Source organism: Mustela lutreola, chromosome 5, assembly GCF_030435805.1.
Source record: "Mustela lutreola isolate mMusLut2 chromosome 5, mMusLut2.pri, whole genome shotgun sequence".
Lineage (NCBI taxonomy): Eukaryota > Metazoa > Chordata > Mammalia > Carnivora > Mustelidae > Mustela > Mustela lutreola.
The window spans coordinates 29,524,143-29,537,953 of NC_081294.1; the positions used below are offsets into that span (position 1 = coordinate 29,524,143).

The 13,811-nt window shown below is 35.6% G+C and overlaps 1 protein-coding gene across 1 annotated transcript in view; it reads right to left on the reverse strand.

Moving 5' to 3' along the window:
• NUP155 (nucleoporin 155) overlaps positions 1 to 13,811 on the reverse strand; it is a 67,341-nt gene that overhangs the window by 46,998 nt on the left and 6,532 nt on the right. The window contains exons 4-12 of the mRNA XM_059173823.1: positions 12,656 to 12,726; positions 7,762 to 7,854; positions 6,792 to 6,958; positions 6,256 to 6,361; positions 5,190 to 5,263; positions 4,562 to 4,653; positions 2,503 to 2,600; positions 1,859 to 2,011; positions 822 to 922 (exon numbers count right to left, since the gene is read on the reverse strand). Coding sequence (XP_059029806.1) covers positions 822 to 922; positions 1,859 to 2,011; positions 2,503 to 2,600; positions 4,562 to 4,653; positions 5,190 to 5,263; positions 6,256 to 6,361; positions 6,792 to 6,958; positions 7,762 to 7,854; positions 12,656 to 12,726 — 955 coding nt within the window. The remainder of the gene's footprint in view (positions 1 to 821; positions 923 to 1,858; positions 2,012 to 2,502; positions 2,601 to 4,561; positions 4,654 to 5,189; positions 5,264 to 6,255; positions 6,362 to 6,791; positions 6,959 to 7,761; positions 7,855 to 12,655; positions 12,727 to 13,811) is intronic.

The window sequence follows — 13,811 nt, forward strand, 5'->3', positions numbered from 1 at the left end:
GCAGAACTATAAATTAAAGGCATCATTAAGATAAAATTCTAAGGGGTGCCTGGGTGGCTCAGTCAGTTAAGTGTGCAGCTCTTGATTTTGGCTCAGGTAATGTTCTCAGGGTGATGAGATGGACCCTTCATCAGGCTCGGCATTCAGCAGGGAGTCTGCTTGAAATTCTCTCTCCTTTTGCCACTTCCTCACCCCACATACATACACACTCTCTCTCTAAAATAAATAAAATATATTAAAAAAGACAAAATTCTTTTATTTATTTATTTTTTAAAAGACATTATGTATTCATTTGTCAGAGAGAGAGAGTGAGCGAGCACACAAGCAGGGGAACAGTAGGTAGAAGGAGAAGCAGCTCCCCGGTGAGCAAGAAACCTGACACAGGACTTGATCCCAGGACCCTAGGATCATGACCTGAGCCAAAGGCAGATGTCCAACTGACTGAGCCACTCAGGCATCCCAAAAAAGATACAAATCTAATCATAACTATAGTAGATGACCTCATAATTAAGTGACTAAAAACATATTTAAATGGCACAAAAGTAATTTCAGAAAATGTATATGCATTTTCGGGTACATTATGAGAAAGATTCTAAAAGGATTCCAATGTTTAAAGATATATTTAATGATTACCACAATGACTTCTGACCTCACAGAATAAAAACGACGAATTAGTAGGATACACTTCTTTTCAATATGATTTCTAATCATATATGATTGCTCAACATAAATGTTATCACAACATAAAGATTCTTATAATTTTATTTTTTACTTAAAATAATAAATTACATAAAAAAATTAAGATTCTCAGGATAACTTACCTGGGTTTCCATCATAGGCTTTTGGAAAGGAAATGTATCATGGTTGACACACCACAAGATGTCATTATCTTCATTTTCTGAAGCTGCCATCAGTAGAACGCCTAGAAGTTTAATACATAAAATCTTATTATATGATGCTAAATAACATGCATCCCTAATGATCTTAAAAATATTAACCACGGGCGCCTGGGTGGCTCAGTGGGTTAAGCCACTGCCTTCGGCTCAGGTCATGATCTCAGGGTCCTGGGATCGAGTCCCGCATCGGGCTCTCTGCTCCGCACGGGGCCTGCTTCCCTTCCTCTCTCTCTGCCTGCTTCTCTGGCCTACTTGTGATCTCTGTCTGTCAAATAAATAAATAAAATCTTTAAAAAAAAAAATATTAACCACTAACATTAATATGTGTAACATACATATATAACATGCATTGTTATAAGTAAAAAAGTCACAAAATGAAAAAAAATTAATCCCTTGAAAGGACATATAATCATTGATAGGATAGAGTCAATTAAGTGTTCCAGATCTTATACTTCATTTCTTTCAAGTAAACACTTTTTCACATCTTAAAATTTCTGACATTAGGATATATTTTCCAATCAATGAGCTTATGAATTTAACTGACTTAAAAAAGTATACTTAGTACATTAAAAATGTGACTTCCAATCAGTGGTATCTAATATTCAATGAATAGAATTTCATGTACTGATCATCTCAATATATCATGAATAAAAATGATGAAGTTACTAGTGGAATGGCAGAGTAAACCATAAAAGTATCATCTTAGCAATATTAGTTGATTTTGAAATATACTCTCCTGTGCTCAATTTCAGCTCCTTCTGCTAACTTATTCCCTTTATATTGACTTTAGTGATATCAGCCTTAAGTCCACTGGATGGTTATAGGTGATAAGGGCGTAATTAGTGTAAGAAATTAAAATATTCCAAATTTTACTGGAAAATTTATTATTTTCAAATGGCTCAGATGACACTTTAACAATTTGAAAAATCCAATCTTAAATCTGAAAGGATAGCAGAACCTACCTTTACTGTAAAGAGCTTTATGTACTTTTGAAGGTTTTTCCACTGTTGAAGACGCTGAGAATCCAGGAGGTAAGCGAACATGAACCAGTGTCAATGTATTAGGTCGTGCTAATGGTTGTCTGAATGGACAAGTGCTGAAATATAACCTTACACCTAATGATGGGATAAAATTATACATCAGTAACAGAAAATGAAAGACTTGAGGTACTTGTGCTACTGATGCAATTCCACAGTGAAATACAGACACCTGTTAAAATGTCATAGAATCACTTTCCTGACTAATCTTAAATCACCACATGTAAAAACACCTGAAGTAGAGTTCCAAGAAAATGTCACTTGGAATTGACAGGTGAACCAACGCATTTTAGCAGAAGAGATCTGCAACTAAAAGCCAGAAGAGCCCTTTTTCCTATTCAGGCTGTCACAGAATATTAGCCACTTTACTGTTCTGGCTTAGTTTTTCATCTATAACATGAGGAGACAAAACCAGAAGAATCTTCCTATTTTCAAAATCCTTAATTTTATGAATTATTAATATGGCTTGAAAATTGATACGGAAGTAAAATACATTCCTAATAAATTTCCAGATCTAAGGATCATCAAGTTCTAAATGCAAAAGCAGACATATAAATTAAACAACATACCTGCATGTGTGACTGCCAGTAACTGACAGTCCAGTGATTCAGAATTTTCAATCACTGCTATTTGAACAATTGGCTTAAAAACAGAACGATCTATGGTCCTACAAGAAAGGAAAAAAACTAAAGTCTAATATGCTAAAACAAGACTAACTTCTTAAAAAAATAATATAATAGCAGCAAGAGCAGGGAAAAGTCCCCGAATACGAGTTTACCTTCTTAGACATGACCCTTTTCTCAAAGATCATAAAAGTAGGCTAACTCCACTGGATAAATGGTTAATGAGGAATGGGGTGTCTCAGAGCATCAAAGTATCATTATAAAGATTAACACTAACTAAAAAGAAAGAAAAATGAAACTTTATTGTGGAGAAATCTGGTAAACAGCACCTTAACCAACTATTATAGTGGAAAAACTTGTGATTATGTGCCCACTGATGTAATGCTGCAAGGAGTTCACATCACCCATGTAATAAAAAAAAAAACCCAAATTCAGAAATTGGGATATTCCACAAGTAAGACTCTTGCCCCACCCCACCAAATGTGAGTATTTAGGGAAAAAAGAAAGATGATGAGACATTTGTTGTATATTAAGACAAATGACCAATGTAATTCATGGGCTCTGACTGAATCTGGGGAAAAATGGAAAGAAAAACAGCTATGGAAGATTTTTGGGACTGTTAAGTAATGTTAATATGAACTGTACAACTACAGGATAATACTACAAAACTACTAAGGTTTTTTAGGTGTGGAATTGGTATTGTGCTTAATAGAGACTTAGGACATGGAACTTGAAGGATTTAAGGGTGAAAGTCATGTCTGCAACTTACTTTCAAATAGCTCATAAGAATGAAAGTGAGCAAATAAGGGAAAACAGTAACAACTGCTGAATTTGGATAATTTGATAGGGTGTTATCAGTTTTACCAATGCTCTTCTAGTTTTTCTGTGGATTTGAAAACATTAAAAAAAAAAAAGGAAAGTTGGAGAAGAAAAGGAAATGCGTTTAGATTGTCTGCCTTTTAAGAATTTTTTTTGTCACTGAAAACCTACGAAAGCACTGAATTTTTGCTAGGATAGGTGAACGCAGCAATGACCTAAGCACATAGAAAACTGAAGTTAAATATTTGAGGTCTTTGTTATGTAAAGAGAATTTCTGCAGCTGAGCTAAATTAGTTGTGATAAAATAAATCACAGCATGGGACGCCTGGGTGGCTCAGTTGGTTAAGCGGCTGCCTTCAGCTCAGGTCATGATCCCGGCGTGTGGGATCGAGTCCCATATCGGGCTCCTTGCTCAATGGGGAGCCTGCTTCTCTCTCTGTCTCTTCCTGGAACTCTGCATGTGCTCGCTCGCTCGCTCTCTCTGACAAATAAATAAATATAAAAAAAAAAAAAATCACAGCATACAGTGTCTGAAGATTTGGTTTGTAACTTGGGTACCATTACTTATCTAGGAGTCAGACATCAGACAAATCATAACATCCCTTAGTTTCAGTTTCCTCAAGAATACAATGTGAACACAATACAACTGTAAAGTTCTGTGTTCCCAAACTGCCCGTGTCAATTATCAGACCAACTAAAAACTCATACTACACAGGCCTGTTAAAAGGTTGAATGGGTGATTCCAGGGTCCTGGGATCAAGCCCTGCGTTGGACACCCTGCTTAGTAGAGAGTCTGCTTCTCCCTCCTTCTGCCCTCTCTCTCAAATAAACAAATAAGATAAATAATGGTTGGAGTAGTTACTAGCGGGAAACTTTCAGACATGTAGTTTCCTAGTGACAACTCCTGTAATTGCCTATACAGATCACCTAAAGCTTAAAAATCCAAGGAAAAGTCAAGCTGTACTTTACACTGTAAAAAAACCAGTCTGCCTTATGTTTCAAACCATCCTACATTAGAATTAACATAAGTCTTTCTCTAGGAGCTGTTTCAAACATAACCTGTAGCGCCATCTTCAACATTTCTTACCCTTTAGAGATATTTTGAAGAGGAAATAATTTTAGTATGCTGCACATATATAGTATAATGATATACCTTGTACAAACAAAATGCCTAACAATTAATTACCTAGCAATGTTTCCAGCAGCAGAGACAATAGAATTCTGTGAAACTGAGGCAACTCTGCTCATTCCTTGTCCATCCTGGCCCAAATCATATACCTGTGAATAAAAAATTGTACCCACTTAAACATAACTATAACCCACATACTTAGAAAATAAACTTTTAGAAAAAATTGTATTAAATAGACTCTTCCTTTTTAGGGATCGTTTAATTTAGGCACTTTACACAGATATGGAAACATCAAAGGTCTGAAATTTCATAAAGAGAGGAGCCCTAAAAAGATTTTTTAAAAACTTAACATATAATGTATTATTTGCCCCAGGGGTACATGTCTGTGAATCATCAGGCTTACACATTTCACAGCACTCACCATAGCACATACCTTCCCCACTGTCCAAAACCCCACCCCCTACCCTACCCCTCCAACCCCCAGCAACCCTCATTTTGTTTGGTGAGATTAAGAGTCTCTTATGGTTTGTCTCCCTCCTGATCTCATCTTGTTTCATTTTTTCCTTCCCTTAGAAAGTTCTTTAAAAAGCACACAGCTCATAGGAAAAGGTAAGAGTAACTGAATCTCTTCCTTAAAAACAGGGATATTCTTACCCCCCTTATATAGTAGTGTATTAATACTTGCCTGTATTACTCCTTTCTCAGAACGTGTATATAAAATGTTTCTAGAATTATCAATTGCAATTTGAACAATAGCATCTAAAAATAAGACAAAGAAAAAAACCCTCTAAAGATTAATGAATTAAACAGAGTAGCCATTTGTAACAAGTTTAAACTGGCTGAATTAGAACTTTGCATTTAGGGGCTTTCTCTTGCTTTGCAGGTAAGTCCTACGATATTTGCATGAGGATAAAGGTAGGAAGCATTTAAATCAGACAATATATGAAAAAAGTAGACATCAAATACTGTGACTAGATGAAGAGTCTCACAAATAAATAACTGTCTTCTTAATGAATTTTAAGCCAATCAAAAACAAGGTCTAGGGCGCCTGGGTAGCTCAGTGGGTTAAGCCGCTGCCTTCGGCTCAGGTCATGATCTCAGGGTCCTGGGATCGAGTCCCGCATCGGGCTCTCTGCTCAGCAGGGAGCCTGCTTCCTCCTCTCTCTCTCTGCCTGCCTCTCTGCCTACTTGTAATCTCTCTCTGTCAAATAAATAAATAAATAAAATTTAAAAAAAAAAAAAAAAAAAACAAAACAAGGTCTAAATTATTTCTTCATTCAACATTTAATGAATGTCCACTATATGCTAGAAACATAGAAAATAATTACACTCAGTGCATTACTTCAAGAAACTTCCAATTTAGTTTAATAAATTATTATGTGAGGACACCTGGGTGGCTGAGTCGGTTGAGTGTCCCATTCTTGATTTCGGCACAGGTAACGATCTTGGGGTCATGGGACTGAGCCCACTATCGGGGTCCATGCTCAACATGGATTCTGCTTATATCTTTTCCTTTGCTTTTCCCTCTGTTCCCCACCCCCCCCAACCTCTCCCTCTCTCTCTCAAATGAATTTTTTTTTAAAAAAGGGAAGAATAAAAAGAAACCTTATGAATATATAAAAATGTTATTTATTTGATAAGACATCATTTAGTAAGACAAACTTTCAGTTAAGAATGAGAATTTCTGAAGAAAATGTTAAGCCAACAATTTTAAAAAATTCTGTTTGCCAAATTTATTGTTTTCTACTTACCATCTTCTGAAAATGTGAATTGTAGCAATGAAGGAACAAGGAAAGAAAGTGTGCTCTTTGAGTGGTTTATTTTCCTACATCTTTGGCTAAACCAACCTGCTTCTGCCTTAAAAGGAAAAATTGAAAGAAGTAAGACTTGTAAATATAGATATATTTGTCATAGGAACTAACTGTATTCCCACATATACAAAAATCCTCAAATCTTAGCAAAGTACAAATAATTGTAAATAAAGTGAGACATACTATCTGGAATAAGTATTGAGTTTAATCTTTTAATTAATAATAGAAAATGTAGTTAGCTATAATCAAATCACAGCTCTCAATGAAATCAGCTATTTCAAAACCTCATAGTGCTATGTTAATGAACTCAAATTTTAGTTACCTTAAAAACTCTTTTATTTGAAAGTTTTAACTGTATGTTTGAATACTTTCCTTAAGAATATATTAATGTGCTTACATAATTAGAAAACAAAAGTACAGTCTATCCTTACTTTATCCAGAGGGAGGAAAAATATGTTTATAAATGCCAGACTTACTTGGTACGCTACTTCATATAAACAGCCATCTTTTCCAGCCAAGAAAATTCTGCCATTATCAGTGGAAGTTATTGTTAAAAGGTAAGTATTATCAGTGGGAAGAGAATATAATGGATCTGGAAGCAACTGCATTCCACCACACATACTGTCATTAAGAACACCAGAACCTATATTTTTTAAAGAAAGAATACAGGAATCAGCTTATCAGCTTTTTTAAAGGTTGAAACAATCACTGCATTATTTTCAGAACTGGTATTTTTACTGAATTCTTTTTGACACACCCCAAAATTTCTATAACATATACTTTCAAATTATAAAAAGTCTGATAGAATTTATTCAAGTTAAATAAAAACTACAATATGTACATATATATCTTAAAAATACATAACATGTTTTATATATATAACATCGTAAAACATCAATTGACAAACTATCCTAAATGATTAGATTTTGGGAAAGAACCCAAGGATTTGATAGTAATAATCACTAATTTGAGTCACTGAAATTCAACATTATTTCACTCAAAACAGATGCCAGAAAGCAAGAGAAACCAATGAATGTACTAATAATAAACTGAGGGCTTCTTATGTTAAAGGACAGAATAATATATATTTTAGTGTTCCTATGTTAAAACATCCATTTGAAAAAAAGAAACAAACTGAAAGCATTACAGAAAAACTCCCTAGTGTCAATGATTTCTCTTCTACTACCCTTTTATATTGTACATTTAAAAAGCGCACACTGATATGATGAACGTATTCAAAATACCTTCTTGATGGAGCTGCTAAACCCAAAAGATATCATACCTATAGGGAAGTATTATTTTCCTATGAACAAATAGTCTGGAAAGTTAAGTTAGTGAAAAAAATCAGCTTTTAATTATATTAAATTGCCTAACATATTTTTATTTTAAAAAGACTACATGTGGAAAAAAAAAAAAAAAAAAAAGACTACATGTGGTTTGCTATACCTGTTTGTAAATTAGCATAGCTAAGTCCAAGAATCACTATATCCACGGGGGTTGCCAAAACCAGGAGATGTCGTACATGAGGTTGAAAGATGCCTAAGATAAAGCAGACATGGGTTAAAGATTATTCCAAAAAAAATCCACTTCCACTATTTAAGCACTGATAGACTAATGATTTTATCATTAAAATGAACTAGTGACTAAACAGTATATGAAAAATGTGTCTGGCTGGTTCAGCTGGTACAGTATGCAACTCTTGATCTTGGGGTCATGACTTTAAGCCCCACGTTAGGCATGGAGCCTACTAAAAAATAAACAAACAAACAAAGAAATAAATAAATAGAATATGAAAATTCTGAACTCACTTTAGTTTTGATGTTAAGGTATTACTACCTATGGTTATTTAAATAAGTAGTTAGTAATAAAAAAGAGCCATCTTAGAAAAGAAACACTTAATTCATTGAAATCAGTATTACATTATAAAATAGTTTATTAAAATATAAAGCCTTGGGGCGCCTGGGTGGCTCACTGGGTTAAAGCCACTGCCTTCGGCTCAGGTCATGATCCCAGGGTCCTGGGATCGAGCCCCACATCGGACTCTCTGCTCAGCCAGGAGCCTGCTTCCTCCTCTCTCTGCCTGCTTCTCTGCCTACTTGTGATCTCTGTCAAATAAATAAATGAAATCTTTAAAAAATATATATATAAAGCCTTCTATTTGTATACTTTCACTCAGAGCAGCATAATTCACAGTATACCAAAGGTGGAAGCAACTCAAGCGTCCACCAATAGAGGAATGAATAAACAAAATGTGGTGTGTGTATGTGTGTATACACACATACATACATATATGTGTATGTACACACACACACAAACACACACACACAGAGAAATATTATCCAGTCTCAAAAAAGAAGAAAATTCTGACAATACTACAACAGGAATGAATCTTAAGAACACTGTAAGTGAGAAGAGTCTGAGTGGCTCAGTCAGTTGAGCATCCTGGATTCTTGATTTTGGCTCAGGTCATGATCTCAGGGTGGTAAGAGGTCAAGTCCCACATTGGACTCAGTGCTCAGTCCAGAGTCTACCTGAGATACTCCCTCCCTGTCCCTTCCCCCGAAATTTGCACTCTTGCACTCTCTCTCCCTCTAAAAATAAACAAAATCTTTAAAAAAAAAAAAAATAAGTGGGGCGCCTGGGTGGCTCAGTGGGTTAAAGCTTCGGCTCAGGTCATGATCCCAGGGTCCTGGGATCGAGGCCCAAATCAGGTTCTCTGCTCAGCGGGGAGACTGCTTCCCCCCAGAACCGCCTGCCTCTCTGCATAGTTGTGATCTCTGTCTGTCAAATAAAAAAATAAAATCTTTAAAAAAAAGGAAAAAAATCCTAAGTGAAAAGTCACAAAGAGATAAATATAATTCCACTTTTATCAGGTACCTGGAGTAGTTAAATTCATGGAAATAGAAATGAGTTCATGCTAAATGAGTTTCCCAGATGAATTTATATATCAAAACCAGATAATTTATAGTTTCAGAGGGGACATTACCAAGTACACAATTTTTTAAAATTAATTCACATGCTAAGGTACCGTTTAATTTTATTCTCTTTTTTAACATTGAAAAGTGTGCATTGGTATGCGATTCTATGTATAATTACTTAATACCATTTCATAATAATTATGCTATCCAAAAACAGTGTCTTATTGACAGTAATATAAGAAAATATATCTTATGATTATGGACATCTCTTCATGTGTATACCTTTGGCCTACTTAAGGGTATTAAACACCATGGAAAGTATGACAAAACTTTTACTTTCACAGATGAACATCAAGGGGTATAAAAGACATTTTTTTAAAAAAAGATTTTATTTATTTATTTGACAGAGATCACAAGTAGGCAGAGTGAGAGCACAGTGTGGGTGTGGGAGGCAGTGGGGTGGGGGGGGTGGTGAGCAGGCTCCCTGCTGAGCAGAGAGCCTGATGTGGGGCTTGATCCTGGGAAGCTGGGATCATAACCTGAGCTCAAAGCAGACACTTAGTGACTGAGCCACCCAGGCGCCCCTGTCAGCTCTCACTTATCTAAAAAGTACATTTTATTAGAACTTTTTAGAAATTAACGTTAAGTTTTTTTGGTCTTTGGAACAGTTCAGTTTGGGCTTCTGAATGAAAAAATTTTTAAAGTTTTGAAAAACTTTAATACTTGTGCACAAACATGAACACTTAGGGTCCCTTGGTAACACATCTGTTTTTGCCTTTTTTTTTTTTTTTTTTAAGATCTTATTATTTGAGAGATAGAATGAAAGAGAGAGAGAGAACACAAGTATGGGGATGGGCAGAGGGAGAAACAAGATTCCCTGCTGATCAGGGAGCCCGACATGGGACACCATTCCAGGATCCTAGGATCACGACCTAAACTGAAGGCAGATGCTTAACTGACTGAGCCACCCAAGCGCCCCTGTTTTTGCTGCTTTGATGAAAAAAAAAATTCAACAGAACCATAACCCACTGCATTTTATTTTTATTTTTTTAAAAGATTTTAGAAAGGCATCCTTTGGCACCAAAAACTTGCCCAAAGGAACCTTCAACTTCTAAGGCAACTTCTATGACAGTATAAATTGATGCCTTTTCAAAGATGCTGGTTCAGTAATATCAAAATATAAAGTTCTCTTCTACTGAAAAGTCCACTGAATTTTCAGAACTAATTGAGTGAACTTGAGGTAGGAGGTTTACTGTTTTAGACAAGGAAAGACCATTCCAAAAATAACTTCCAGGAAGAAGTTTACCCATGATTTGACTTTGGTGGTAGCCCTAGTTGGTCATATAGATGAGGTCAAATGACTCATAATCACTAATTACTCATAATCACTATAATAAATAATGTCCCAAAGCCATAATTCAGCTAAGTTACCTCCCTGGAAGATGCAAATGAAGCTAGACAACACGTGACTCTTTCAATACATGGAAAATGCTTCCCTGAACTCAGAGAAGTGTGATTAACTCTTGTCAATTTCTCTGCAGACAAAAACCTGCAAATGCTAGAAAACAACTGAAGAACTCTGTTTTATTCAAACAATCATAAAATTGAAACATGTATTCATACTCTTCTTGCCAATGAAGCAAACTCTTGCCAAAGAGGTGAACTTAGAAAACAATGACTTTAAGAATAATATTTTCCTGGAATAGGCGAAATAAGATATGGACTTTGTTAGCTTTAACATTATGTTCAAGTTAGAATTTTCAGTGCTTATGGACAGCAACGTCAGAGTTGTTTTATAATCAAGGTGGCTCATTCTGTTAAGTGTCTGACTCTTGATATTGGCTCAAGTCATGACCTCATGGTAGTGAGATCCAGCCCCAGAGTCCAACTCTTTGCTGGGTATGGAGCCTGCTTAGGATTCTCTCTCCCTTAGCCCCTCTGCGCCCCCTTGCACACTCTCTCCCAAAAGAAGAAAGAATTGTTTCATTATCAAAGATCACAACTTCGTTGTCATATCAAAGACTCATCATAATTTTAATTTTGCACTGAAGTTTATATTTGCATAGAGTTAAATTTTACTTTTTTTTAAGATAGACAATTTATATTTATTAAAATACAGAGCAGGGACAGCCCTCCATTGTTACTATGAATAAACTTTAGACAGTAACTTTTCTTAAAAAAAAGATCTATTTATTTTGAGAGAGAGCACATTTGAGAGTGAGCACATGTGAGCAAGCAGGGGACAGGAGCAGAGGGAGAGGGACAGTCTTAGGCACTCTGCACTGAGTGTGGAGCCCCATGCAGGGCTCAATCTCATAACCCTGAGATCATGACCTGAGCCAAAACCAAGAGTTGGATGCCTAACGGACTGCACCACCCAGTGAATAAATTTTTTTTTTAAACTTTTAATGTAGTAAAGAGAGATACATATCTCATGGTGAAGAATACCTTGAGGTTCTATGTTAAGGAAGTAAATTTCCAGTGTAATCAAGTAAACAGTGTATAAGACTGCATGTTTGCACCATGTGAATATCATTTCAAAGCAGCTGTGACCTCAAAAGATTTTATTTAGGCCTTACAAACAATTTTGTGTACTATTTCCCATTGTAGGAAGATTTCTCATACATCAAAAAAAAATGTATATTAAATTTAAATCAATCTATTACTATCATTAGCTCTGATAAAAAAATCTGGCACAATGAAGTTGACTCTTAAACAAAGCTTGCCATTTCTTTAAGACTTATTCTGAACTCTTTTCATTTCTATTGGCTATCAAGACTAAAAAAACACAGAGATAAAAATGGCTTTTACATTAAATTCAGTGACTGATAAAAATGTATAAGCGGGGGCGCCTGGGTGGCTCAGTGGGCTAAAGCCTCTGCCTTTGGCTCAGGTCATGATCCCAGGGTCCTGGGATCAAGCACCGCATCGGGCTCTCTGCTCAGCAGGGAGTCTGCTTCCTCCTATCTCTCTGCCTGCTTCTCTGCCTATTGTAATCTCTGTCTGTCAAATAAATAAATAAAATCTTTTAAAAAAAATGTATAATGCAAAAAATTTAAGTAATTCAATGAGAGTAATAAAAAACAAGCAAAACAAAATTCAAAAATTATAATTTAACAATTTTATTTATTAAAAATAATTTTTTTAATGTAACCTCTATACATAAGATGGGGCTTGAACTCATGATCCTGATATCCAGAGTCACATGCTTTACCGACTGAGCCAGCCAGGTGTCCCAGTGTAACAATTTAAAGACAAACTCACCTCTACCATGAATAAACTGTTAAATATTCCTAATCACTATACATATTTCTAATTAGAATTCAGACCAAACTTCAAAATTTCAACTATATTAAAATGTGCTGTTATTCAGTTCCAGGTATATACATATGTAAAATATTCATTACATTTTTATTTCTTACCAGGTTTTGGTTTCACAAGTCCCACAGCAAGAATGGTCTCACTGAGTCCATCAAAATAGGCAAGGTCTCCTCTGTCAACAGTTAAAGAAAAACATGTTACACATATAAAGAAAACAAAGTTTTATCTAAAATGTTCTTGAAGGGGCGCCTGGGTGGCTGAGTGGGTTAATAAGCCTCTGCCTTCGGCTCAGGTCATGATCCCGGGGTCCTGGGATCGAGCCCCATATCGGGCTCTCTGCTCAGCTCTCTGCTTCTCTTCCTCTTTCTCTGCCTGCCTCTCTGCCTGCTTGTGATCTCTCTCTCTGTCAAATGAATAAAAAAAAAAAAATCTTAAAAAAAACAAATGTTCTTTAAGACATCAGAATATAGTGAAAAATAAATCAGCAAATAAAACTGTTTAAATTCCAAGATCTAGACACACAGGCGTATCTAAGACTAATAAGCACAAACCAAGGAATGCTGCTCCCCATCCCAAACTTTCCCCCAACCAGATTGCAAGGCTCAAGTAACAGCCATTCTACTGCTGGGGCAAGACCTCTTCAGAAAAATAAGCTTTTTTTAGGGGAAAGAATAAGTTCGAGAGTAGAAGAGAAACATTGAGAAAAAATCTCCAGCATCCCAACCTGTATCCTAAGTACAAATAATTCTATAGGAATTTGAAACTTATGGTCCACTAAAGGTGACTACAGCAATGACAAAACCAAACTCAGCTCAACTCTCCATTATAAAGGCTTAACCTGCTAGGCCTATTTCTAAGGATAAATACTATTTACTGCATTATCCACTGTCCTACACATGATATCTAGCTTTCAAAAAACACATGAGACACAAAAAGCACAGGGAAAAAAAGCCTGTCAAGAAACAAAGTAATCAACAGAAATGGACTCAGCTATGATCCTGATGTCTGAACTACAGATAGTAAAGTCAAAATAAATAAATCTGATTAATATTGTATAGGTGCTAATGGAAAAAGTGAACAATATAAACAGACAGATAAGGAATTTCAGCAGAGAGGTGAAAATTGCAAGAAATAAACAAGTGAAAATATTAGATATAAAAAGTACAGCACAGAGAAAGAGCATTTCGTAAGAACTTTTGAAGTAGACTTGACATAGCTAACAAAAGAATCTGTGATCCTGAAGTTGGGTCAATAGAA